Genomic DNA, 26,881 nt, shown 5'->3' with positions numbered 1-26,881 from the left:
AAGCTGAACAATGATTCACAGAAAGTCACTCCTGATGTGATATAATAGAAGGTGCGTAAGGCAAAGCGCTGAACAAGATTGATGAGCTAAGAAGGTGGGAATTTAAATAGTTTCTGGGTCACGTCCCGGTTTAACCTCCACAAAAATCTACAATAAATTAACTGTCAGGGGTTATTACAACAGAAGTGAGTGCCGTAGGAAACAATCTTTAAAATCTTGCACTAGTAATATTGAAGAAAGGAGACAGTTTTGGCTGGCCTTTCAGTCCACTCCATTGCCCTTTGTTCCTCCCTTGTTTTCCCTGGCTCCCTCATTGTTCCTTCCCCCAGGCTGGAGCCCCACCCTCGACTCATTCCACACCTGCAATTCACCAGTCATCTGCAACAGTATTTAGGAATCTCCTCAGCCACAAGACTCTGTCAGTCAGTGTGGTAAAGCCATTTTTCCGGATAATTCATGGAAGAATCTGTGAGATCTTGTTCTTGACAAATACTTATTTTTTCCCTGTCTTCAGACACCTCCAGCCACGCCATTTCATTGCCTGTCAACCCGCCTTCTTTTCGTTAAGGAAAACTTCAATAAAGTTTGCATTTGAACTGTTTCATCCTCTCTGCCTGCATTTTTGGGTCAGTTTCTGTATTCCACCCAACAGAGCGATCTGGCCAAAAATGGATCCAGCGGATGCAGAGAGACTCCATTGTGCTGTTTTCCATTGGCCTGGGCTTCCGCAATATAGGAGAATCAGCCCAGTGTATGTTCCTCATATACCAGCTTTTCACTGGAGATGAAGAGGGTGTTTGATAATCCAATTAAAGGCAAAGAGACCTCTAACAGACTGCTCTCCCTTTCTCAAGGCCACGTCAGTGCTGCTGAACACACAGTCCAGTTCCATATCCTGACGGCTGACCTCAGATGGAATGATGGCTGTGTTTGTTAGAGGCCTTACTGACTCTCATCAAGGATGTACTGGCAACAAGTGATGAAGCTGTTTCCCTCAATGCTCTTATGGAGACCGTTATACGCCTGGACCTCGGTCCCATATTGCTCTTGACTTCATAACTGGACTTCCTTGTTCTGAAGGTAATACCACTATTCTTAATGTGGTAGATAGGTTTTCCAAGTCTGTATGTCTTGTACCACTGCCAAAGCTCCCTAGTGCTCAAGAGACCCCTGACCTTACTTGTTGACCACGTTTTTAAGATTCAAGGAAAAGGTCCACAATTCATCTCATGTGTGGTGAGCATTTTGTCAGGCACTGGGTGCAAAAGTTAACCTGTTCTCTAGGTACCATCCTCAGTCTAACGGCCAAACTGAAAGGGCTAACCAGGACCTGAAGGCTGCTTTACGCTGCATGTCCGCTTCTAACCCATCCTCCTGGTCTAGACATCTGTCTAAATTCTCAATCCAAGACTTCTTCAGGTATGTCCCCGTTTGAATGCACTTTGGGATAGCTCTTTTCACTTCTCAGGAGGATGAGATCATTGTTCCCTCATTTCTGGCACATGTACAGGGCTGCAGAAGGCTCTGGCAGGACACCTGCTCGACTCTTCTGCGCACTTCAGACCAGAACAAGAAGGTGGCAGACAGACACAGAGTGCCGGCCCCGGCCCGCAATACAAGGTTGGCCAACAGGTGTGGCTGTCTGCTATGGACATCCCTTTTGAAATTGTACAACTTGTTAATCCTGTTGCTGCCTGCATCTCTGAAGATACATCCAACTTTTCATGTGTTTCACAGTGTGGTAAAGTTTTTCCGGATAATTAATGGAAGAATTTGTGAGGTCTTGTTCTTGCCAAATACTTAACTTATTTTTTCCGTCTTCAGTTCCTCACCTGTTCCTCTGTCCTGCCTCTGCTCACCTCCAACCACTCCACTTTTTTGCCTGCCAACCTGTCTCCTTTTCGGAAAGGAAGACTTAAATAAAGTTTGCATTTAAACTGTTTCATCCTCTCTGCCTGCATTTTTGGGTCCGTTTCTGTATTACACCTAACAGAACAGTCTGGCCAAAAATGGATCGAGCGGATGTAGATAGACTCCATTGTGCTGTTTCCAATCAAGGTAATGTGCTGGGGAAGCATGACCTGAACCTGAGGCTGGAAACTCAACAAACCACCTCTGCATAAATGGTTCAGATGCAGGCAATGCTTGAGAAACTGGCTATTAGGCTAACACAAACAGGCCAAGTAGAATCCAATCCGTATTTGTTACTCACGTCATTACAAAGGTTTTCGTATTCTTACAGTTAAAAGTAGTCCCAAAAAAAATGCATAAAATAGTTAGTATAGTTAAATAAGTACTGGAAAATGTGTGCAAAAATTTTGTGCAAGCCTGTTTTTTAATAAAGGTCCATACTAGGGCCTTTGTATTTGTAGTGTATACCCTCAAATCAGGGTAAATATTTGCAAACAAATATTTTGCTAATTTCAACATTGCAACTTATGCAACATTATGGATTTAACCCAGAAGTTAAAAACATGTTGCATAACACTTCAGCCAATAAATAAAATATAAGCAGTGAAATCATTATGCTTGTTTTAATTTGTGAAAATTACCCAAATACTCACACACTTCTGATGCTGTTGCGTTTTTTTTTTATTGACCAACAATAGGTGCATCTTCCATAGCTTTCATTTCCCAGTAAAACAAGGCATCTAGTTGTTGAATGATATAATGCAGTCCTACCGTCTGCCACATACTGAGGGCTGAAGGTCGTCCAGTTCTTCAGACTTGGCTTCTGTAATCTTGAAGACAACTTTGCGCAAATCTGCTATTCCAACCTCCATGTCCTCCAGCATCCCAATCTCCTCACCTGCAGCCAAGCAACAGGACAAGGATGACTGTCTGTGGGCCAGTGAGTCATTGTCCAACTTCAATGTATGTATAGAAAACGGGTACAAAATATTTGCTGGCATGAAGCTGAGTGAAGCACTTTTTACACACCACACTTCATAGCTATAATCATGCTTGCTGTCGAGGGAATTTGAGCTCTGAAATGATCAGAATGAGTCCAGAACAGCTGAATGGGATTTAAAAAGTAGGTGACAAAAGAATGTCATACACTTTTGAGAAGGAGAGGCCTGAATATGTAGGATTACTTAAAGGTGTGTGAGTGCAAAAACAAAACACAATTCTAAGAACTGATGTGTGTTAAAAGAGAGGCACCAGGCACACAGTAGTGGTGACATCTGACTCACTGTAGGTGCTGAGCAGGCTCTCAAACTGGGCCACTAGACCCACCAGGTGCAGCTGCTGCAGAAAGCCTTTGTCCTGCGCTCCTGCATACAGCCTCATGATGAAGCCACACACCAGCGCGGCCAGCTGAGGACACACAGGGAGATCAATACAATGCGTCTATCTTCCACAGGCAACCTTAAACTCACATTTAGATAACATTTTCACAACACTGAAGCCAGGAATGTGCATCTGTGTTTTAAAGTTTTCACAGCACTGCATGGACAGGTCTCCCGTTTTTTGTCTGACTTAATAAATGACTTTTTCTCGGAGTTTTTGACCCCAGACGCTTCAGCTTTACTCTGGTCCTTTCAATCACCCCATTTAAAACTCTAGTACTTTCAGGCTGTAGCCCCAGACCAAACTGTGGAAAGCCTTGCCACTTATTCTCTTGTGGACATGATGAGCTTGTAATACCTACCGCCTGACTGAAGACTACGTCTCTGCGCGTCTGGAGCAGGAAACCCTGTGGTGCGCTGCAGGCCGCTTCCTGTAGCAGCACAAATGTCATGGCACTCTTGGCCTGGTCCGACACTTCCTGCACGCACTCCTGCAGGCGGCTGACCAGCGGGCTGAGCTGCTCCCTCCAGTCCCCTGTCAACCACAACACACATGACCCAGGGTAAAGGCAGATACACCGACACTATCGCTGGGTACATCCTGTCTCCGTCGATGCGTGCCAAAGACAACACACGTGTCCTCCTGCAGAAACCAGTTTGGCCAAAAGGGAGGAGGAAAATAAACACAATTACTGGAAATGAAAAGTGCAAGTGAACATCAAAACAATGCAGAACACTTTCTATTGGACGAGGTGTGACGATTTGTGCATGTGTTCCAATGGGGGAAATATGAGAGTTATGAGGAAAACAAAGAAAAAAATAATTCAGAATGGAGATTTGCAAATTAACTCTTCACTTATCAAATACCATTAAAAGGTGTGCAATGATGATGACAGCAATTTGAAGAACAATGGCCATAGAATGTTGGGCGACAATTCTTTTGCCGTGCATTGTTCGAATACGGTTTCTTTTAAAAAGTATAAACAATAATGTACACAAATGTGAAGTAAATAAATAATAACAATGCTCTACTTTTGTTAGCTAAACACTTAAAAAAAGCACTATAGCGTACATTGAATAAAACTGAAAGGCGTTTATCTCTAAGAGACCAACAGGAGGCAGTGTTGCTTCAGTAAAGTGCAGCTCAGAATCTGCAGAGCCACATTCTCTTCACACACATGAAATAAATAGCGTCCAGAGAAAAGGCTGTGCATCAGACATGCCCTCGCCCTGTCTCTGAAATCATGCCTTATCTCATTGGGCAAATAGCAGGGAGAAGGAACCTCAACTCCAGCTGTCATCCTTTCCGCCGGCAGCGCTGTCCAAATGCCCAATACCCACAATGCACTGTCATCAAAAAAGCCTGTGGACGAGTCAAGAGATAAAGCCAATGTCATTACTGGAGCCATGTTTGTATTTAGACAAGCAGATGAGCAGTTCTCTGATGCGGCGGCACGTCTTAATAAAGGTGCCAGAGGGGTGAGCTTTATCTCTCAGACCCAACATCAGGCCAGGAACAAGGCTTCACCCGCCAGTGCAGAGGGAGATGCTCCTAAAGAACACGGGGCACCAGCAACATTTCACTTCACAAAAAAGATGTTCATTTGGTAACAATGTTTAATCACAGTCAAATGTGGATTCTTGCAGCTAGCCTTGTGTATCTTCATAAAATAACTGTTTGGAAGATACTTTTCGGGAAAGTGTGTCGAGCACATACACTACCACATAACTAAGTGACTGTAAATCTAGCTATATACATGAAACGGTGCACGTACAGGTGGTTAATGCAATCTTCTAATATTAAAACAAAGCATGTAAGAGCAGTTGTTTTGTTTTAATGTATGAAAATGTAATAATATAAATTCACTATTTTATACAGCCCTTTTAGGCCAAAGATGCTCTATGTTTCATTATCTATTGGCTAACATAGTCTGTGATAGTGAAGGAATAGTTTTTAATAAAAATCATTTTCTTTTAACTTTAATAGGATGCTGGTCCTTACTCCTAACCAGCATGATAGCATGCAGTACTTTCCTATGAGATCTCTCTCTAACATACAGAGGCTGATTCTACTGCTGCCTGGTGCCAGCTGGCAACAGAGACAGGCTGGCTGCTTGTCTCAGGCTGAGGGCCACATTTCACTGGACGTGAGGCAGGACTGGGCAGTGCCTGGTCAACGCTGATGGCTCTGCATATCAAATATAGCTTTCATCCACTTCACTGGCAACTGTTTCTCATTTTATTTTTCTAATGCTTAAACAACAGGGAGCCCCTACCTTGGAGCAGACGCAGAACAAATGAGTTTGGAAATGCACACTTGGCTCACTTAATTCCAAAGTGACAACGGTCTGGATGGAAGTATGTTTGTTGGCTCATCTCAGAGTCGGTCTGAACTAACTGCTTTTCCATCACTGAGAGGTATATTCTATGGATATACACCAATTGAACAAACACAAAGGGATTTTTTAGGCAGTAGAAGGTGTTATGTCCAAGTGCTTCTATCAGGGGCAAATTATAGGATACACTCTGCTCCTGTTTGATAGTCAGACTAGACTGATAGTTAGACTTGTTGACATCTTACCCCTCATTTAGAAGGCTTCTGCTGAAGTTCACTCACTGAGTTAACTTCAGAGCTGGCGAAGCCTCCTAAATGAGAGCTGAGTGAATTATTACTGCATTACTACTGCATTGCCTTACCCTGACTGGATAATAACTCTTGTGAAGAGAAGGTACATACATGAATACATACATTTTAGGCACCGTCACTTTTGTAAACATTCCGGAGACACTATTCTTACATCCATAGATTGCAAACAAGTAAACCATAAACAAAAAAACTAACTAACCTTGCAGTATTGTATGTTTTCGAGTGAATAATGCGGGCTTTTTTACCGGGGTTGTGCGAGGTGATGAGGTCTGCGAGCTGCTTGTCGGGGGCTGGCTCCGGTTTGCTCTTCTCCTCCTCATGGAGTTTATCCACCAGGGCAATGACACAGTTGAGGCATTTGGCTACACTGGCCCACACTCTGTCCTGCAACGGCCAAGCGCATCATCGGCAATCACTTAACATCCACTTAACGCATTACTCAGCGCTTCTCAAATTAAAACATGCAAAACAATGTCTTACTGGGGGGAAAAAAGGTTGCATTAACTACTATAATATGCAGAGAATTCGAATTGCATTTTCAACAGCTGCCTTAACAGTAGCATTATTTCCTGCTGTGATGGCCAAAGTAAAAAGGCACAAAAAAACAAACAAAGCCCCAAAGTAAAAAAGCCAGAGCCACTTGCCCATTCCTCCTCGTCGTACTCTTTATGCTGCGGTATTGAGTCTTGCTGCTTGAAGGGCACAGTGCCAGCTTCTCCTGTTGTGTTGGTTTGCGACAATTCCACATTATTACACACTGTCGGGCGGTCTGTGAGCGGTGTGGCCGGAGTGTGGCCTGTGGGAAGCGTCTGGGGAGAGCTCTGATTGTGGTCAGGGCCTGGCTGGACTTGGCCCGGCTGCTTCTGGTTCTTGGAAACAAACCCGGGCCGCGCAGCATGCAGGGCCAGGAGAGCGCTCTTTACCAACTCGTCCTTAAGTGTGTGGACGAACTGCTCCGTCTGCAGCAAAGAGAGGGAGAAACAAGAGGTTATTATCGGCAAAAAATACAATAGTTCTAGTTTGCGGACCAGGGTTCCCGGACCCCACTTTCAGAATTGTAGTATTCAAGTACTTTGGCAATACCGCAAAACTGTCAATTTGATTCAAATCTAGAGGGTTAGGGTTAAAAGCACAACATTACTATCAGTCACAAAGAAAATGTCCACTATGCTCCAATGATTTACAGTGGTCCTCCAGTAAACAGGAAAAGCTGAAGTCCGACTCTGTGTTGATTGCACCATCAGTGTGTGTGGACAAATTGCTCTGTCTGTGGCAAAACAACAGTGAAGGAAACCGGTGCAAAACAGGCATTGTGCCAAAGACAGCTGCCGCAAATGAAAATCTAGAGTTGGTAAAGCAAAGAAGACAGCACCATTGGGAGACAGAAAGCAAGTGTCACTTTACTGGTGGAGAGACAAAAAAGATGCAGTTCGGAGAGGAGTAACTATTTACAGACGGAGTGGAAAGAAAGCAGGAAAAAAATACAACACTCCTTCTCACGTGAAAAAGCTGTTCTCCATTACAGTGCCAGTGAGCAACGAAAACACTGACAAACAACAAACAATTCAATTACTCCTCCCACAGTCGGCTCCTCAGAGGAGGGCGCCCGCTTTGATCTCAAATTCACCAGTCACTGTGAAGCCGATGACGATCCCAGAAGCAACGCATAAAAAAAATGATAAGGGTCCTCCAGAGTAATTGAGTTAGCGCTGCAATGAGCTATTCTATTACCAACAGCAAAACGCACTGGGGGGTGGGCAAAGACACAAGGTGTGTCCTTCATTACAAGACAGGCATGAGGTCAACACTGGCGTACCGCAATACAGTATTTATTTACCACAGTATTTACAACAGGAATCATATTCACACGCGGACCCCCTGTGTGAACGGGAAAGTGAGTAGTTTAGAAAGGCGGCTTTGTCAGCAAACTAACTGAGAAGAGAGGAACACAACCCCCAGGCCACACATGTCCTAGTGCAGGGGAGGGCTTTATGTAAATGCCATCAGGATGTGCATACAAACAATTTTTGGAACAAGTACCCAAGAGGTGTCAGTAGTGGCAATTTAGAGTTGCAGTGTCAACAAAGTATGCAATAGTACTATTATGTTACACAAAAGGTAATAAAAACTAAGGGCCTGATTTACCAAGTCTGTTGATCAAATTACATTTTTATTAGTAGAAATGGTTTGTTTTTAGTGGTGCAAATATTATACGTGAATGAGTTTGCGCTGTGACAAAAATGTCACCGGCACCTGCTTTTAGCAAATTCTTCCTAAATCAAGCCCCAAGAAGGTAGGTTCTTTGGAGGAGCTTTAAGTAAATTGAGAGAGAAAGTGGGAGACAGTAAAGCGACCTCTTTTTTGACACCTAAGAATTCACCACATTTGATCTGTACCACGTTAGTAATAATGGGTGTTAAAACCGCTCAAACACCCAAAATTACTCAACGCAACGTTTTGAAAAACAGGAGAATTTAATCATCTCAAGGAAAATTATTTATAATTACATATAATATTATATAATATTGTTATTGTTATTGTTGCTATTAAAACTACTACAACAACCACTGCTGCTGTTGCTCGTTCCACAACAGCTCTTGGTTGTCAGGGTGCAAACATGTACTGTATCAGAGAGTGATGTCATTTATTATATTCTGTCCTATGAATCAGTAGCAAAGAAATCCATGAGATTAGGCCCAAAAGGCGCTGGATGGATGCCATCGAGGAAGACATGCAAGTCGCCGCAATGTCACCATAGAGGACGCCTTGGATTGCCCAAAATGGAGAACAGCTTGCAAGAGAGCAGACCCTGCTATGCGGGAAAGAAGCTAGGATATTCAGTTATATCCTACATTATAATTATAATGTATCTCTCTCTCTCTCTCTCTCTCTCTCTCTCTCTCTCTCTCTCTCTCTCTCTCTCTATCTATATATATATTTTGTACTGCTATTGTAAATAAATAAGTACATATTAATAAGTAAAGATTCTAACTCTTGAACATGTCTCAAACTCAAACATTCAACATTCTATTCAAAGCTTCATATCATTATGTTCCCCCAAAAAAGTAAAATAAAAGCAGAAAAAAAAAATCAATTACTTGTCAACTACAATAAGATCATGTACAGTGCAATAGTCCAAGTCTGGGATGATCTATTCAATGGTCGGGGCATTTGACATAAAACCACCATGTGACAAGTTTATTGTAGTGACCTACAATAGCGTTTCACAGCACCTCTATCACAAGAAATCAGTCAAATGTGCAATGTGCAATGTGCAAGCTATAAAACATGCCATAACAGTTCATTGTTAATTGCCATCTACCCTCCACTTTGGAACATTATAGCATTAAAATGTATTCTACAATAGGATACCTTAAAATGCCTTTCCTCCATTTGAAGCTTTGTCCCGGGGCTTAATGATAATTTAATTAGCTTTGGATCGACAACCCACTGAACTGTGAAAAGATATTCGCCACAATTGACAAACAAAATCACTTAACCACATAAACAATGTCCTCCGCTCGGCGTGAATTATTGCCCCAGCCTAATTAAAGCAATTATTTATCCATATCTCACGTCATACACCAACAATTCACTGTGTGGGGTTGCCAGGTTGGGCATAATAAATGATAATAGCAACAACTTATTTCTCCCATGAGCTGTGGTTAATTCCATGGTCATTATTGTCTCTGCTCTTAAAGCTCTTGACTTGTTTGATGCTTTTCAACCAAAAGGCCTAGAAATGTAATCTATATGTAACTACTTATTAGACCAATTTCCAGTGCTAAGGTTTTCTCTTTGGTAAATTTGATTTCCAATATTTTACTATTTACTGTATACCCTTTAGCAGTTTTCAGGTCAGACAGCATGAGTCACAGTAACATGACACTTAATGCAATGTGCTCTTTATCTTCAATGAAAGGGCTGAGACCTAATTGCACTTCAGTCTGTTGCAGAGCGACAGGTGAAGAAAGACGTCATAGAAATCTTGCAGGCAGAACTTCCGACTGGATGGAAGAATTAAACATTACAGAATCAAGAAATTGTCCAATTAATAATAATAATGTATTGGTTTACTCTTACTTCATAAAAAAAAACATGTAAATTGTATCTGATGTAGGGTCATGTGTGCCCGTCTGAGTCATGGTTGCACCAGGACTGATGGGAACAGATCCATGTTACAGAAGAAGCACATCAGGTTAATTTCTTCAACTCCAGTTTAACTACGTGTAGTAACTATTACCACGACATCTACCACAGTCCTGTCCACATCTGTCATGGTCCACCATGACTGATGAGATTTGTATAATTAAGGATTTCTTTCTTTGTCTCCGATACTTGATATAAAGACAACACTTTAAAACACTTAAAATTTCAGTGCTTAATTTTTCCATCCAGCAGAAGTTTGAAGTTCTGTCAAATGCAGGATCTCCATGACTTCCTTCTACACCTGAGCACTGTATTTAGTGTAGGTTACTGTCACTCATGGTGTCTGACCTGAAGTGTAACGCCGGGAATAGGGGCCTTTTTACTCTGACACCTAACTGCTTCTAAAACTGCAGATGGCAAATGCCTGTTTGAATCAGCCACAGCAACATCAAGTTGACTTCACTGAAGAGGGCAGACAGCAAGTGAGCAGGCGAAACTGTCAAGTCACCAAATAAGCTTTGCCAACGCACATGAAAATATGAGGGAGTTTTCCACTTTACACAAGTAAGCTTCGAGAATCGTTGCTTCGTATGAAACCTAAACACGCAAGCAAGATATGTTTTAACAAGCATGATTGCCAGAATTTAGATCACGGTGATATTCCTTTTAAACTAATTATTCTAAAAACAAAACAAAAAACACAGTGTATCTTAACACTGTGCATCATTTGTAAAAAAGTAAAAAATGCTGACAAGCTTTAAAAGTGATTGTCTTACATTTGCAAAAGTCACGTAGCAGTCTCAATTCGGGATTCAGAAATATTTCAAAAAGCCCTTATCTCTTGTGAAAAGGCCATAACCGTCTGATAACCACTAAGGGGAGGCAGAAAATGAGCAGCTACACTTAAAACACCATTGTATTTAATTCATATCCATTTTAATTGCCTCGCAGGGATCCGAACGGCTTCCATTACTGTAAAGTCAATGATGTGAACGTGGCCGACTCCGGATAAGAAGACATGAACTGCCTGGGAATTTCTCCACAAACATTATTATGTGATTGTCAGACAAAGGTGTAAAGTAAACGATGAAGTATTTGATTAATGGATCTTAATATACGGACCAAAATACCTAACGGGAAACTCAAAATGCTACATAAAATTGATCTCTTGGCTTGTCCGACCCCACTGATAATTCAGTCTATGAGAGCATGCATTATTCATATTTTTTTCCCTTGTGATGAGTGAACAAAACCGCACACTATGTTTAAAATGAACTGGCGTGTAGAGCAGTATTTGCACTTGTTAACCACCAAGCCATAGAGCTAATTTATAGGATATAGTAGTGCCAAGGTGGAATAGCAATGAGTGTCCCTATCTATATTAGTTTTAAGTGCAATCAAAGAGCAGCCACTGTTCAGTTTGTATCCAGGTACTTGAACTACGCTCAGCAGGTAGAATCAAGTACAAGAAGCTCTAGGCTGGAGAAAATGCTTCCAATAAATTCATAATAATAATGAGCTGTGATCAGGAAGCCATCAGGAAGCTGAACTTCCCTGCACAATCAAGGAAATATAATTTCATTCACAAATGATTTGACAAATAAAGAATCTTTGAATCTTTTGAATCTTATTTGGTCAAAGCGGATCTGGCCCGCGGGCCTCCTGTTTGACACCCCTGAGCTAGAGGAAATTACTTCAAGGGTAAATGCACTAATCACTGGAGCCCTTCTTAGGGTAATTTATGCTTTCTTCAAAAAGTATTATAAGATATAAGATGAACGTGTCAGGAGCTCAATCCCCATGTGATGTATATCAGAGAGTGGACTGTTTTTGATGAGGCTGTAACATTAGAACATGTTAAAACCTGAAACAGGTACATTTAGCATGATCAAGGCCCTCAAGTGCCTGTTTAAAGCATCATATTTTGACATGCTTTACATTATACTGTGTTACATTTGAGAGTAGATATTAGTCATCTGGATGCAGCCTATTGTACATACTGCAGCTTATTAGGGGAAACCAAAGTACCATCTTGTTAGACACAGACATGCCTCACATAGTCCAGGAATAGTGTATTGAATTAGTTTTTGCGGTTGCAACCATTAAGTATTGTTTATAGCACAGTTGCTGCTAGTGCTATTATTTCTTCAAAAATCCGCAACAGTGTAAACACTGTCCCCACAATACCAGGATGGAGTTGTCATGACGACAGATTCAGAACTTCACGCCAAAATATTTTTTAGTTTTTAAACATAAGAGACCAAAAGTTGAAAGAGTGAAGGGGACTGTGTAATTATAATTATTGGTTTTGCTTTTCAAAAACAAACATCATGGAATTTCTCAGTGGGTGTTTTCTAAAAATTCCCAAAACAAATTCATTCAGTGACAAAAATGAGTTGCACCACAAAAAAGCCTGTCTGACTCTCTCACTGCTCAGTAATATATGACCCCCGCATCATATAATTTAACATAACCCTGAAAAGACAATCACAAACCTCAAAAAACTCCCATTGTTCTGGACACTACAGAAGGGGCGGGAGCTGCAATCACTGTGATTACCATCAGGCACAAATTATTGCTATAATCACCATCAACGGAATCATCAGTGTATAGAATGCGAGGCACACCTACTGTCTCTGTGACCAATCATTGATGGGCCAAAAGTCAAAACAGGGTAACATGTAACCTTGTGATGCAGTATCAACCAATCAGTAGATTCAGATGTCAACGGAAAAAGGTAAGGCTTAGCCAGAAATGTCTCGAACTAGTCTTGGAAACAGCGAACTTCAATGAAGTGCTCTTAAGTGCGTGATAAAAAGGAATCTTGCTATTTGAAGCTGTCTCACTTCTACTTCTGTGCAGGCCTGCCTCACTGTGACTTCTGAGAAACTTCACACATTTCCTTGAAAACATATGATGGTGTCAAGGCACACTTTTCGGGGCCACACAAGCTCTGACTAGCTGGCTGCCATGTCATGTGGTTCTTTGGGAACAATAATCAGAGACCGATACTTCCCGATGAACACAGCCAAGGCATAGCTCTCTTCTCAAAGTTTGTGACTGGAATAAACTAATTATTTTATTGTTATAGCATCACATTATAGAATGAAGTTGGTGCAAGTACTGCAGCAAATGCAACAACAGACGGCCACTCCAGGAATAATGTCCACCAAAAGGTAAGGCTCTCTTTCATTCTCTTGTTATTAAATTAAATACACAAATGGTTAACCGTCATTTTTCCAGATCGTCATTAAGTTGCGCTCTGCCTCCCTCTAAAGGTATGGCACAGAAGGGTCACACTAACCAAAGAGTGAGAGAGTATAGGGAATATATATAGGGAACAACTTTCGATCACAGTGTCACTGCCTGGACTGGAATGGACAATGTTAAAATGTTTTATACCATGGTCTGGGTGAATACTCGATTCTGATTGGCTGGAAGGTGTCCATTAAAAAGTGACAATGTACATAGTAACGATAAACAACTGAGCTGGAACTACTTTCAGGCAAAACTGATTAAAAAGTGAAATAACTCCAAAAAAAAAAAAAGCAAACAGGCCCCAATGAACAGTTTCGGCGGGGCCATGGTATAAGCGGGATAATGCACTCCGAGGTGTCCATTTTCAGAATAACTGGACTCCGCGTCGTCCAGTTATTTCTGATAATGGACACCCCGTCGTGCATTATCCCTTGCATGACTGGCAAAGCAGAGAGATAATTGGCATTCCATCATCGCTTAAATCAGTGGTTCCCAGCCAGGGGTACGGGCGTACTGGTAATTATGATGTAAAGATGCAAGACAGAATAGTATTTCAGTATTATTTTCAAGGAAAGTTAATTTTATTGATGTTCTGCAGTATAAGGATTCTGCAGTATAAACAACACAATTGATATAACAACTTGTTAAATAATGGGCAGCACCCTCAAGCTAGGGGTTAATCGAAGTAGAAATTAAAGCCTCAAGGAGTACACCAGGCGAAAAAGGCTGGGAACAACTGGTTTAAAAAGGACACTGCGAAAGAGATGCTACTGTTGTTAGTACCTATGCTGCTCTTATTTAGCTCTATGTATTTGAAAAGGAACATTGTACAAAAATACATCATTTCATTTACATTAGTGTTTAACACACTGACTCTATGCTGTACTACTTTCCCTTTCCGGTTTGATTAGCTTCCATCATGCTTCATAATGAGTGTAAATATAGCGTTCGTCATATCTGGTGATGTTCTTTTCTTCGGCTAATTAATCAAGATGAACATGTTATTGTGACAGCCCCGGTAACCACGCGCACAGATGTGTTCCTGTGTGCTCAGCCGTGGATCTCTCAGCGAACATCTGTGCTTGTAATGAAAACACAATTTAAACAGCATTTAAGTAAATACGCCTCAGAGAAACAATGCCATCTGAGGTTTCACGGCTGCCAGTTTAAGTAGGAGTTTACGTCTGCAGGCATGCTTTTTTTTGGCAAATTCAAATACAGAGTAAGTTAAGTTATAGAGTTCAGGATTGTGATGTAATATCGCTAAGCATCATGGGATTTACAGCAATTGTAAACACTAATGATGATTTTAACAGATAATATACAATGAAACCTTTGGACACTACAGTGAGTTGTTCCCTGGCTTTTTATTCTGTTTTTAGCTTATGCTAGTCTATGGAAAGTGTTTGCTAGAACCCACAAACATGGAGGATCTCCATGGTAACAGTGAGCATATAACATGCCATCCCAAACTCAATAAGAATATCATTATTCACTACTTGTATTCAACAATGTTTTGCTTTACAGGGGGGGTATTATGCAAAATCGACTTTTTCAAGCTTTACATCATGTTATTATGTCATTCCCTCATTAAAAACATGCCTGCAGTGTTGCCTTGGCACATTCACGTATTTTTGAGTAATCTGTAAAAACTCTGATGGCAGCCATTTTAGGGATAGGTTCGCCTAAGTCGTCCTAGGAACGCCCCCACCTCCTGGAGACGCCTCCGACCTTTCGTCACCAGCCCAGTAACCAACCACTGCTCCTCAGCAGAACCCCCTCCCCACTGATGCCACAGACAGTGTGTGGAGGGGGCGTGTCGGAAAGGGTCAGAGGTTCTTAAAGAGACAGAGGCCATTTTGAAAGAGCAATTTTATACAAGGCAGTTATTTTAATTTACTGCATTTACAGACCAACAGAAGGTTTGGTCATCATTGTAGTGTGCTATAGACTGGTGCTATGTGATTGAAAAAGCATAATACCCCCCTTTAAAATGCTGTTAAACATATAGAGCATTAAAATTAATTGAAGGACATCTGTTACGCATTCCTTAGGCATTTAAAATACTAATATCACCTCAGTCAGGATGAGTTAAGTAGCTAATGACAGTGGCTGCTTACGTCAAAGTTAATGTGCTAAAGTAAAACAAGCTGAGCACTGTCTGAAATGACTAATAATGCAGGATTACTGAAGAGGGTATGTCGATGATGTCACAACAAGGCGAGTAACAAAGTTAATACAAAGTTACTGCGCTATCTGTTTAGACAGTCGGTAACATTCAGGGTTCTGCTATTCTTCAGAATGAAAGTGGATTGAGGCTTGAGATTTGAATGGGGATCTTGTTCTGTTTTTGCTGACCGGGGCGAGGGGCTGCTTTGGCCAGGTCTAATCAAGGATGAGCGTTCGCTGCGACAGAGCGAATGTACCAATCAAGATGGCTGATTGGGCTCTATTCCACCGAGGCACAAACACTCCCTCTCCCACAGCAGATTGCAGCCTGACAGCACCAGATGTAATTCATTAATTATACTGATCAGAAACACCCCCACTCCATAAAGTGCCACTGCTGTTCGCTTCTGTTGGTTTTTATGGGTATTCCCGGGGTTCGGTTTGTTTGAGGGAATGTCTTGAAGTCTTGGCTTGGTATTAAGTTTGGAAAGTTATGCTGAAGAAAACAATAAACAAAAGCAGTGCGTTGTTGTATCCAATTGATTTTTAACAGAACTGGTGCTCAGCCATTGTTGTCCTCAGAGAGAGTAAACAGTGAGGATGAAGCCAACACAGCACCTGAATAAGCCCCTGTGCGATTTATCCAAAGAAACGACTTTCTTCTTCAAAGTCTGTGATGAATTATGAGTTTAGCTTAGAGTTCCTTTCAGTAATAGTGGAAGGAGCAGTAATATAGTTAAGGAAGCCACTTGATCAATAGGCAACGGTAGGATTTTTGACTGTACTTTAAAAGCGCACTGTACATGGAAACATAAGATCATTGATTTGATCATTTTCTGGACACAAAAGGTACCTAGTTAATTCTCGCCACACCACATGACACTGGTTTGAAAGGACAGTTGTGTGATATTGAGTTGATAGGGTTCACAGTACCTTGTCTGAGAGGTTCTTGAGAGCGTCCCGGAGCCTGGGGGACGAGTGTTCATGCGCAGCCTGCAGTAGCTGCTCGGACAGCCCTGTGATGAGTGGGTGCAGCAGGCTGATGGAGCTCAGCACCTCCTGGGCTTTGGCCGTGTGCTCCGGGGAATAGTAGATACACTGGTAGGCAGTGCTGAAGCTGTGGGCAACAACAAACACATCAGGCTCTTTTATCACACGCCTCAGATTGTTGTACAATAATCAGGACCATGTGCGCTAGTTCTCAACACGGAAACTCACAGCAATAATTTATAGCAGATTTTATTTACATTTTCCATAATCATTTGCCAAATGGGGAGAACAAGAGAAGTCTGTATTTAACATCAAACAAGCCGCAGTGCAGGCTGCACCGGCTGACCTGGTCCGCCCCGCCGCCATGATCGACACTGGCATAAACAAACAGAGGAAGAAAACACTGCAAACCCAGCAACATGTTCTAATGAGAAATCTACCTACTCTCGGATCACACAAACAGACGACAACATTCTGCTTTGTAATAGCATGCAAAAGAATAGAGAAGAAACATAGAAGACTATCAGATTATTATAAAGCACAGGCACCTAACTATTTCCCTGGGCCAAAAAAAGGCTAAAACTTTGGTTTGGTTAGGAATCTTCGATGCATTGGTATAATAAATGACAAGCCAAAACAGAACATTATTTCACCAGCTACATTACGACATGTCATCAATTTCTTGAACTAATTTGTTTGTATGCTGCCAGAGTTGGACAACGACACCGTTTCTCGGTCCTCGGTGTGATGTGTCAAATGAAACCTGCATTCTGACGTCAACCCATTTCCATTTCATGAATAATTAATTTCACATTCCTTTCTGGAGAGCCATTTAATGTGGGACAAAAACACCTTTCGACAGACTACATATCCAGGCCAAATCACTCCAATCAGCCATGCTACACGGCTGAAAGTTTCTATGACTTTGAGCAAATTCCCTCCGACTTCCTGCCATCAGTAGAACGCGGCTCTCATTTGCAACTTCCTAAGCTATAGTCCGCCCTGCGCTCTTCCATCTAGGCCAAACCCCAGGGCCATATCCGGGGGCATAATCAACACGAGGAAAAGAGGAGCACAAAGTGAGGGGGCACAGTCGGCTCAGAAGGTTACTCGGTTGTATTTGACACTTTATAGGAACAGATACCTCCTGAACATAGAACATACAATTGCTTTTGTCTGACCAAAAAGATCCCACAACAGCACCTGGTGTGTCTTAAAGGGCTTCCAGAGATTAGTCTATAGTAGGTACTAGGCATTTACAGTGTCTGAAGGCAGGCTAGCGCTAAATCCTAGCCTTGTCGTTAAGGCTAATGAGTCCCTCGGAGGATGACCACCCATAAGCTCAAAGCTAATCAAAGGAATAGCTAAGTGAGAGGGCAAACAGCGCGACCACACAGTCAAACCAGCACCGATGTGTCGGGATATGAAACCACTCTGACCGTGTTCTCTGACGACTGAAACCACAATCATCTACCAGAACACGGATTATGTTTACATGCGGGCAATACAAATCTCCGTTAAGGCCCCAGCGCAAGATTTGTTGAAGTTTGCATGCATGAAATAAAACCACATCTTCAGGCTAAAAGTGGATTATGGTGGTTTTATTCATATATTCAGCATTGCTTACAAATTCACGCAGTCACCAACCTACTAACCAACACTTCAACGCTATCTACTGTAGATCGGACAGAACAAAGGGCTTCTTAGCTTTAAAGCCGGATGCCTCGTCCTCGTGCAACGCTCTCCAGGCTTGCCACAAAATGTACAGCTGCTTTTGGCATCTTGTGAGGGGATTTGTCTTGAGGAAAAACATGTCTTTTTGAAGTCCCAATGAATTCAGAGAGAAAATGCGCTTGCCATACACAAAGAAACATAAGTAACAGCCGTTGAGCGGCATCTTCTACATCGTTGCAAAACAGGAAACGAAGCAAGGTAGTAAGCAGTCAAAACTTGAAATGACTGTTAGTGTTATTATACAAAGGCAAAGCAAATGCCAGGGACCAAAACAGATGATGAAAAAAAGAGAAGTTCCATCCAAAGGACAGTTACATAAGGACAACTGCTGCAGCGACCCAAATTCAATACTGGGCCTGTTGACTCATAAGTACAAATCCAATCCCATTAGGAGTCTATGTGAGCCATAATGAATGTAGGGATCTGCCACCTGATGCTAGAGGACACAATTGATCCCTCTGAGGCTGGCTCAGGCTAAGGCTAGGAACTTTAATTGCCTCATCAGCATGACCGTTAGCAGGGACGGCTCCACGGAGAGACCGAGAAATATGCAATACAACCTTGACTGTCCCCATTCATTTGATTAAACAGGAAAACGTACAATTTTGGTGTTAGACATAATAGACATAACATCACCAGAAAGTTAGGAGCCTCAAACTTCTAGATAATGGGTTTTCATGTGATACACAAGTACAATAATACCCTGGGGAGGCGGTTTTACAAATACATCGTAAAAGCCAAAACTACAGGAAAAACAAAGCACGTCAGTGAGAACAGTGGGGTATCAAACTGTGGTGTCATTTTAGAGGTGGATATTCTAAATGATCTAAGATGTTGGCAAAGCTTTAATTGGTTAAATTGCTTTGCTAAGTAGATTTGAATGCTAAATAGGTCTTGTGTGCGCCTCGGGCCTTAGTTTGCCCACCTCTGCTGCCTCTGGTACCTCAGCTATCTCAGTGTGTGTGTACACTTACTACACTAGCAGAAAGTATCCAAAATTAGAATACATGACATGGTTAAACTAATTTACGGTACAATATTGTATATAATTATATACAAATAAGAAAACCTTTGGATAGTTACCTTTTTAAGTCAGTCTTGTGTTCTTTGAGTAGTTTTGAGTATTTCAGCGACAGCAGGTAAGCAGGTGTAATGTACAATAATGAATGAATTCACACATCAACTCTTCTTTAAAAGCCTCTGTTATGCTAAACTGACTATTTAATGGTAGGCAATGGGCTAAACCTGTCATAGTTGAAGGTGGAATGCGGAAATTATACCCAAAAAGCAACAATACCTGAAAGTGTCCAAAATAATGACAAAATCCAGAGAGATGATGAACTGGTGAAACAAAAACAAGGAACCAGGGTTGACACTGACAATGCACTAACAAAGGACATGGGAAACAGGGATATAAATACATGAGGAAACATTGCACAGGACACATCAGGGCGGGGCAGGCAATTAACACAGGGGAAGTAATGCAAAATCACAAGGACACAAGACAACAAAACAAGGGCACCAAAAATAGTGAATCATGACTAAATCATAACTGAAGTAGGTCTTTACCACATGTAAAGCAGTATAAGACCCAACTATAATAGTATAAAGCGTAGTCAAAATAGAATCTAAGAAGCGACTCGTGCAGCAGAGGACCCTGAGTCCCTCCAGTGCTACATGTTTGCACCAGTTTGAAAATCACTTCCCTGAAACACCTTTCTGAGAATGGTCCAAAACAAACAAGATTTGTGAGGCTCCTGATATTGATCTTTGTTGTGACGGTCTCAGAGAAGAGTGGATTTCGCCCTGTGGTGAAGTAGCTTGTTTTAACAACGTATCACATGATTTATTAATGGTTTACTCGCACCTGTTTTGATCTTGTTTTGCCAGAGCCCAGCCTGAAGCGGACAACACCTCATCTCTGAACCATTCAACCATTTATTTCATTTTACAACTCCGGCAGTGCAATGTTTTAACAAGTCGATAATGATGGTTACGATCAAGAGTGTGTGGTACAGTATGAATGCTTTCTGTTCGGACAACTTGAATGCTCAAAGTGGCAAAAAACAGAACATTTTGTCCAATGAATATGGATGTGTATGTCTATGGGCTCATGAGACTCATTATGTACTGTACGCACACATGGCAGTCAGCCGAATATTTCCAGCAAACACCATTTCGCTCTTGCGAGTATGTGTTATGTTATTTACAAAACATACTTAAGAGCCATGCACACTATTCAACTAAAACTTTTGTTTTTGGGTGCACTAAGTCAACTAAATGTACTGTATCTATTCTGATAAGTTATTAGGTGTCACATAACGAGATTATTGTCTGTTTAAATCGTGCTTGTGCCATCCAGTTAATACTACTGTTGTGTCAAACACGCAAAGCTTTATTCACATTGTGCTCCTCTGGGCAAGGATAAAAAGTAGTAGTTTAAAGATAAAAAGTAGTAGTTTAAAGTACCACATGTTGTTATTGCTAATGTGTAGTGTCATGTTTGCACTTATTCTTGTTTTTTTTTACACTCCTTATTGTTTGATTGATATAGTTTACATTGCTTCAGATTAGACACTTATGATTTTGCTTGCTAGATTAATATGCACTGAAGAAAACCAAACAAGTGCCAATTATGTGTAACACTGCCATAATAAATTACAACCAACACTTGAAATTGCAAATGCGCTTCAATTTATGACCGCGCTCCTAAAGAGTGAATCTCTCATGTCCATATTTCATCTTGTGCATATATATATATATATATATATATATATATATATATATATACAGTACGAGGCTGTAATATGACAACAGTGTGTGAAACATCAGGGGGCAAGTTTGACATCGATTTTTTTGACTAATGTATCCGGACAACTTCCATAATTTGCACAACCCAATTAGCAAAAGAAGTTTAAATTGCAGGGCCCAGGATTACTCTATGGCTTCACTGAGAAATTACATGTACAGGCCTTGCACTTCAGTGAACCAGCCAAATGTCCTGATTGCGGTGCGATTTTAAAAGCTGCTTGTAGGACAAATGCAGGAGGGGCTTGAATGTCGGCAGAACACACTGGCTCCACAAATGCGGCACCTCAGTCTACTTCTTCCCCCGTCTCCACAGATCTATAGCAACCAAAATAAATATAACAGTTTACGTATGAAAAAGTGCACTCGATGCTGCGCTTGTACCATATGCATCAGCCCGTACAGAAATACATTGCTCGACCTTGAGGATATATTTGAATTTGCCTTTGCGACTTTTCCCCCTCCTGTGAGACTATATGAGTTTCCCAGTGGGTGAACCCCCTCGCGAGTGCACAGTGACAGCACAACTTTATTGTGAGCAGAGCGATGCTGGTGGACAGGCTTCCAGCAGGCCCCGAACACGCCGTCCTAATGCATGATAATGAATTCTCCTTCCGCCACCTCATTTCCATGTGTGCCACATGCCTGCAGCCGTAGAAACATAAGCACTGCCACATAGCTCCACCGCAACAATCTTCCTGTTTGTGAACTTGACCTCCGAGTCCTTTAGTGATTATCCTTCATTGTTGTAGATTTAGAGTTTGGCAAACAGAGCCGAGTGTCTGGATGAGAGCAGGCCGCCATGTGCTCAGACTTTAAGTGCTGTTTAATTAGAACATCGCTTCACTGTGTCAGGGCGGGGGACTCCAGTCAACTTACAGATACGGCTCAAATTACAAGTATGTCCTCGCTAAACTTCTGCCTTGGTTTTCCTAAATGATCAATAGGAATTGGTTATAACAGTAATGAGAGGGAGAATCGCACTGGGCCCGCCGGCCTAATTAGGCAATCATCTCCAGCACATGGCTAATTAATAGTGGAGGGAAAATTAATGAGAGCCTGTGGCCTGCTGCTGACAGCCAGCGGGGGCAAAACGTAGCTACGTCAGCACTAGTCCTGCAGCACTCCAGGTGACTGCCAAAGCCCCCTTCGTCATCCAGACAGGCCGCTCTAATCATAGTCCTATCACCAGGCCACTGCCACACAGATATACAGAAGATACACTGAGGAATTACATCCCTACAACCTCCAAACTCCATCTGCCACCCAATCCTGCATCCTCCACTGATCTGCCACCGTGCCTCGCAGCAAACGCCAAAGATCTCTCCTCAGTGAAAGCGACACAAGCTGGAGACTATGATCCCAGATGAGCCTGAAGGCGGATGCCAGTATACCCTCTGTCAGCCAGAGAAGCAGGGTCCAGTGCAGAAGCACTAACAAGCTGCTGTCCGTCAGCATGAGGTCCCTGTCAGAGCCAGGCCAGTCTGCTCCCTCTGCACACGAGGCCATTCAGACCTGTGGCACTCATTCTGTCCAACAACACGCTGGTCACCACATTACAATTGAACGCTCACCCCTGGACACTCCATTAAGGGTGTACAATGTAGCTTCAACTGCTGCTCAGTGACCCAGCAACGTGCCAATGAGCAGCACGCTGACTAAGAGAGAAGGGCCAGATGACAGATCACCATCTTTGTAAAAGAAATATAGAGGAGTTCTTTTTTTTAGTAGCAGAACTGACTCATCAAAATGACTTCATAAAAAGACCTGTCTGCTACTACAATATGAAGAACGACCACAATTACACTTACAATGAGGCATCGGCAAAAGCCCAAAGACACCTGTGCACCATTACTTCAGCAAAAAAAAGAAATGAACAACCTTATAGTGCTTGGTACACAAAAACCTGTCCCCGAAAAAGTGTGCCGCATCATTATGCAAAATAGCTGAATAATTCAAAAGGGACTGTTAATGAAAGATTAGCCCACCTCAGCAGAGCCTCTGCTGTGTCTATAGGGTTCAATTAAAAATGGATAAAAACTTAGTGACTTTTAAAACAGCCATTTAAGTAGGCCTGCATGCATTAATGAAAGATAAATGCTGGTGCCCTGTGTGAGCGTGGATGGGCATTCTGGAGGAATACTAAGTGTAACTATCGATTAAGCTCTTCCACGCGCCCATCCGGTGAGACAAACTACATCACAGACTCCGGTCACTGCCAAGCTGGGCCAATGCAGCTTTTAATGGATCTAGAAAGAGCACCCCCTCTCTCCCTCGCCGCCAGTGTCCAGGGAACAAAGACAAATAGCTCTTTTATTGCCCTCCTGGTAACACCTCTCCGATCGCATTTTTCTTTTTTTGTACCTTCCTTCCTCCTGCGATGTCTCTTTGATGAATTAATATCAAGTTGAATAGCTTAAGTCTCCCATCTCGCCGATTGTTCCTGTTTCAATCAAAGGCGATTACAATTGGGCTTCTAGTGAAAAGCCAAAGGAGATGTGGTGAGAAAATGGAAAGCTGTGCGCAACAAACGCACACCAACCTTTTGGTCTTGGAGAATAGGGTTGTCGAGCCGAGCAATTGAATCAATTTCGGCAAAGTAGCACTTCAGATTTGTACAGAAGCACACACTAAATTATTAGAATTTGTTTTTACAATTTTTTTTTTAATGAACAAACAAAACTGCAGGATGCATGTACAACTTCAAAGGGGACATCAAAAATATGTTAAATAGTAAAAGTAGGGTTGTCAAGAGCTCAGATAACCAACGGCCTAAATATATAAACATTTCTTTATATTTTTACCCTTAAAGTATCTGGATGAAGGCCTTGAGTTGTGGGATTTATTCTGCAGTTCATCTGAAGTCAGAACATGGAGCTGGGACTTAACTAAAGAGTTATGTATTCAAGAAATATCACATATATACAGTGGCGAGAAAAAGCAAGTACACCGTTTGGAACTTCTCACATTTCTGCCTAAATGTGGTCTGATCTTCATCAAAATCACAGGAATGATTAAACAGTGTCTGCCTGAACTAATACCACCCAAACATGTATATTTGATCATATTTTTATTGGACATAACATGTAGACATTCACAGAGGAGCGTGGAATAAGTAAGTACACCACCTGAACCTCGCTGAACTGCAGCAGTTTTGTAAAGAGGAATGGTCCAAGACTCATAATGATCGTGAGCGTCTAATCTGCAACTACAGGAAAGCAGTAATTGCTGCAAAAGAAGGATCAACAGCTATTTAATAGAAGGGTTCCCTTACTTATTGCATGTTGTGAATGTCTCAGGTTTTTCTTCAAAATAATAATAATGATAAACTTGTGAATTAATTTTTCCATTTATGACCGACAATGCCACTTAAGTTTTCAAGTAGGAAGTCGGAAAAGTGTCCATTTGAAATGTACGGAACTTGGAAAACACAACTTCCAAGGACAGCTGGGACGCACAGATGTGCCTGTCTTGAACATTTCTTTGAAAATATACTTGAAGCAAGGTGATGAAGCTAGTCATTGTTTATAGAGAGGGGTTGCAGATACCAACATAATAGAAGCCAGCTATTTAGAGTAAACAGTATGGTGCCAATGAAAAGGTCAAACCCCTCCATACTGCATTGTGGACGACGAAACGTCTGCACACTAATCTAAACAACATCTTGAATAACCCTTCTCCTGTGCGTCTGAGAGCTTATCCAAACAAACATTATTGCAACATTTGACTTAACTGCGATAATGATCCTTTGGCGAGATATTGTGCAGGCCCATCTTCAAGAATTAATTTCAGCTCGGTACATTGCCACCTTTTTCTTTCGCGGGCGATTAAGTTTTAGTCCTGAAAAGTGAAGTCGCCATGCCTTCCATTCCAGCTGTCAAAGTGCACACCCGTTTATTGCTATTTCTGATGAAGACTGACAAATGACTGTGTTCCAGGTCAAACACGGATAAGGCTGAGCGTGGGGCCGCAGTCGGCAAGCCAGGCGTAAAATTGGAAAATTTAAGCTAGAGTGAATCATTAGCTAAGTCAAATATGAAACAAAATGCTCAGCTCCCAGGGGGTTTCTTTTTTTTTTTTTTCAAACTGTAATCTCTCATTCAAAGAAAACTACTTCACTTGAGTGGATTCCCGAAAATATGCTAACCTTATCTGGACCATTCATGCCAGCAGATAAAACAGGGCCATCTATAGACCGGATTCGCTTGTGCACCTCAGCGTAAAGAAGACCCTTTCTTTATTTTTTATCATGGGCCAAGGACTATTTTCTCATCGGCTTATCCAATTTATAGCTTCTCCATCTTGGTCCTTCATCCTGCCCTTTTTTGGAGCTGCAAACTCTGTAACTAATTGGATCTGGCACGCTCTGTAATGACTTTGCACTCTATGGGGAGCTTTGGGACAAAATCAGCCTTCATTTCTTCTAGCATCACTCAAGTGACCACGTGGAAGAGGCCAGTGACATACTCACATACACTCCCCGCCTGCATGCGCCGTTCAAAGGGGCAAAGACAGCACAATTTGCCTGATAGTGCTGATCTCAGGTTGGAATATGTAGCCCTGGAGAGCCTTTTCCTTGCATATACATCATCCCAGCTCGGAAAGACAAAGCGGCGAAGCTCTCGTTTCGTCCAGTCGAGCGTGGGTGCTGTTGAAGCTCACGCAACATATTTTTCCCATCAAGAAATTAAAGTAAGAAGAGCTACCATCCACAGCGTCCATTCAATCGCACTTCAAATCCAATTTTCCCCTGTCTCTAAAGAAAGACTTTATTGACTTTGGCCAGTATGAAAAACAGAGTTCCACTTCAAAAGAAATCCGCTGTTTACTTTCTCAAGACTAATTTTGATAAATCCGACGGAGAATTTTGCAGGCTTCAAAAACAGGCTGAGCGCTGTGAGGGAATTTTAATTTTCGTTCAAGCTGGGGTGTTCTCGGAAAAGTTACAGACAGCTTTGGCAGTTATAAAAGGCACAACAGTGGAATGAACCAGCAAGCTACAACCCCTATTCCAAAAGTCTTGGTGCCTCCGGTAAATTTGAGCTGTCAGACGCAGAGCGGCTTGAGTTTGAACTCGGTATGAATCTTTTCTACATAAGTGCTAGCTGAAGTCAAAAGGACAGGGAACTATTCACTTTCTTGGCAAAGCGAATTTAGTTTGTTTCCAACCCAAAAATCAGTATAATATTCATGAAATATCCAGTTTGTTGCGTCATAATTGTTTTGGACCTGCAGTGTGTCAAAACAGCAAGAAGTTGTTATCTGGATACGATTCATTAACTAGATGTTTGCCATCCACGAAGCTTGGTTAAAATGGATTCCTAATAACAATTAACTTGGTGGCAAGAATGGGGGCTTATTCTTGCAATTTGCAAAATGTGGGGCATAACCTGGGCAAACAAACAACCATTCAGTCTTGCTCCTTGCTGAAAAGAAAGATCAAAACAGCTAATATTTAGAACATCTTTTGAGATCAACCAAATTACTCTCATCATTCCATTATCTGTGGATAACGAAAGGTCGTAATTACGGACAAACACAGTCGAAAATATATCAATACTTGCTGCAGAGATAATTAGGAAGGATGACTGACGTGAGGCTGGATTCGTACCTTTTCTTCTCTGCTTCGTATCTGCTCAGAAGACGTTGAAGACCTCCGCACTTGAAGCCCTGGAAATGGGCAGCCGGGGCGCCAACAGTAATAATGTCATAAACCGCATCTGAAAAGGAAAACACAGGGCCGTACGGAGATCAATATCCTGTTGTTTTTCAGCTGTTGGTGTGAATGACTGCAAACTGTTACTCACAGTAATTCAGAAAATGCAGAATCTGACTT

General features: G+C 41.8%; 1 protein-coding gene across 3 annotated transcripts in view; it reads right to left on the bottom strand.

The window, feature by feature from the left end:
• The window catches only part of inpp4b (inositol polyphosphate-4-phosphatase type II B), a gene marked incomplete at its 3' end in the record, with an annotated part of 213,401 nt that overhangs the window by 13,565 nt on the left and 172,955 nt on the right, over positions 1-26,881 (bottom strand). For all 3 annotated transcript variants that reach the window (XM_079553836.1, XM_079553835.1, XM_079553837.1), the window contains 7 exons: positions 26,657-26,765; positions 16,447-16,630; positions 6,582-6,896; positions 6,183-6,321; positions 3,653-3,825; positions 3,195-3,318; positions 2,683-2,809 (listed from right to left, as the gene is read on the bottom strand). In XM_079553836.1, coding sequence (XP_079409962.1) covers positions 2,683-2,809; positions 3,195-3,318; positions 3,653-3,825; positions 6,183-6,321; positions 6,582-6,896; positions 16,447-16,630; positions 26,657-26,765 — 1,171 coding nt within the window. The remainder of the gene's footprint in view (positions 1-2,682; positions 2,810-3,194; positions 3,319-3,652; positions 3,826-6,182; positions 6,322-6,581; positions 6,897-16,446; positions 16,631-26,656; positions 26,766-26,881) is intronic.

The sequence above is a fragment of the Gobius niger genome, assembly GCF_951799975.1.
Source record: "Gobius niger genome assembly, chromosome: 3".
Taxonomy (NCBI): domain Eukaryota; kingdom Metazoa; phylum Chordata; class Actinopteri; order Gobiiformes; family Gobiidae; genus Gobius; species Gobius niger.
The sequence above is the reverse complement of the archived record's forward strand: the minus strand, read 5'-3'. Positions and strand labels throughout refer to the sequence as shown.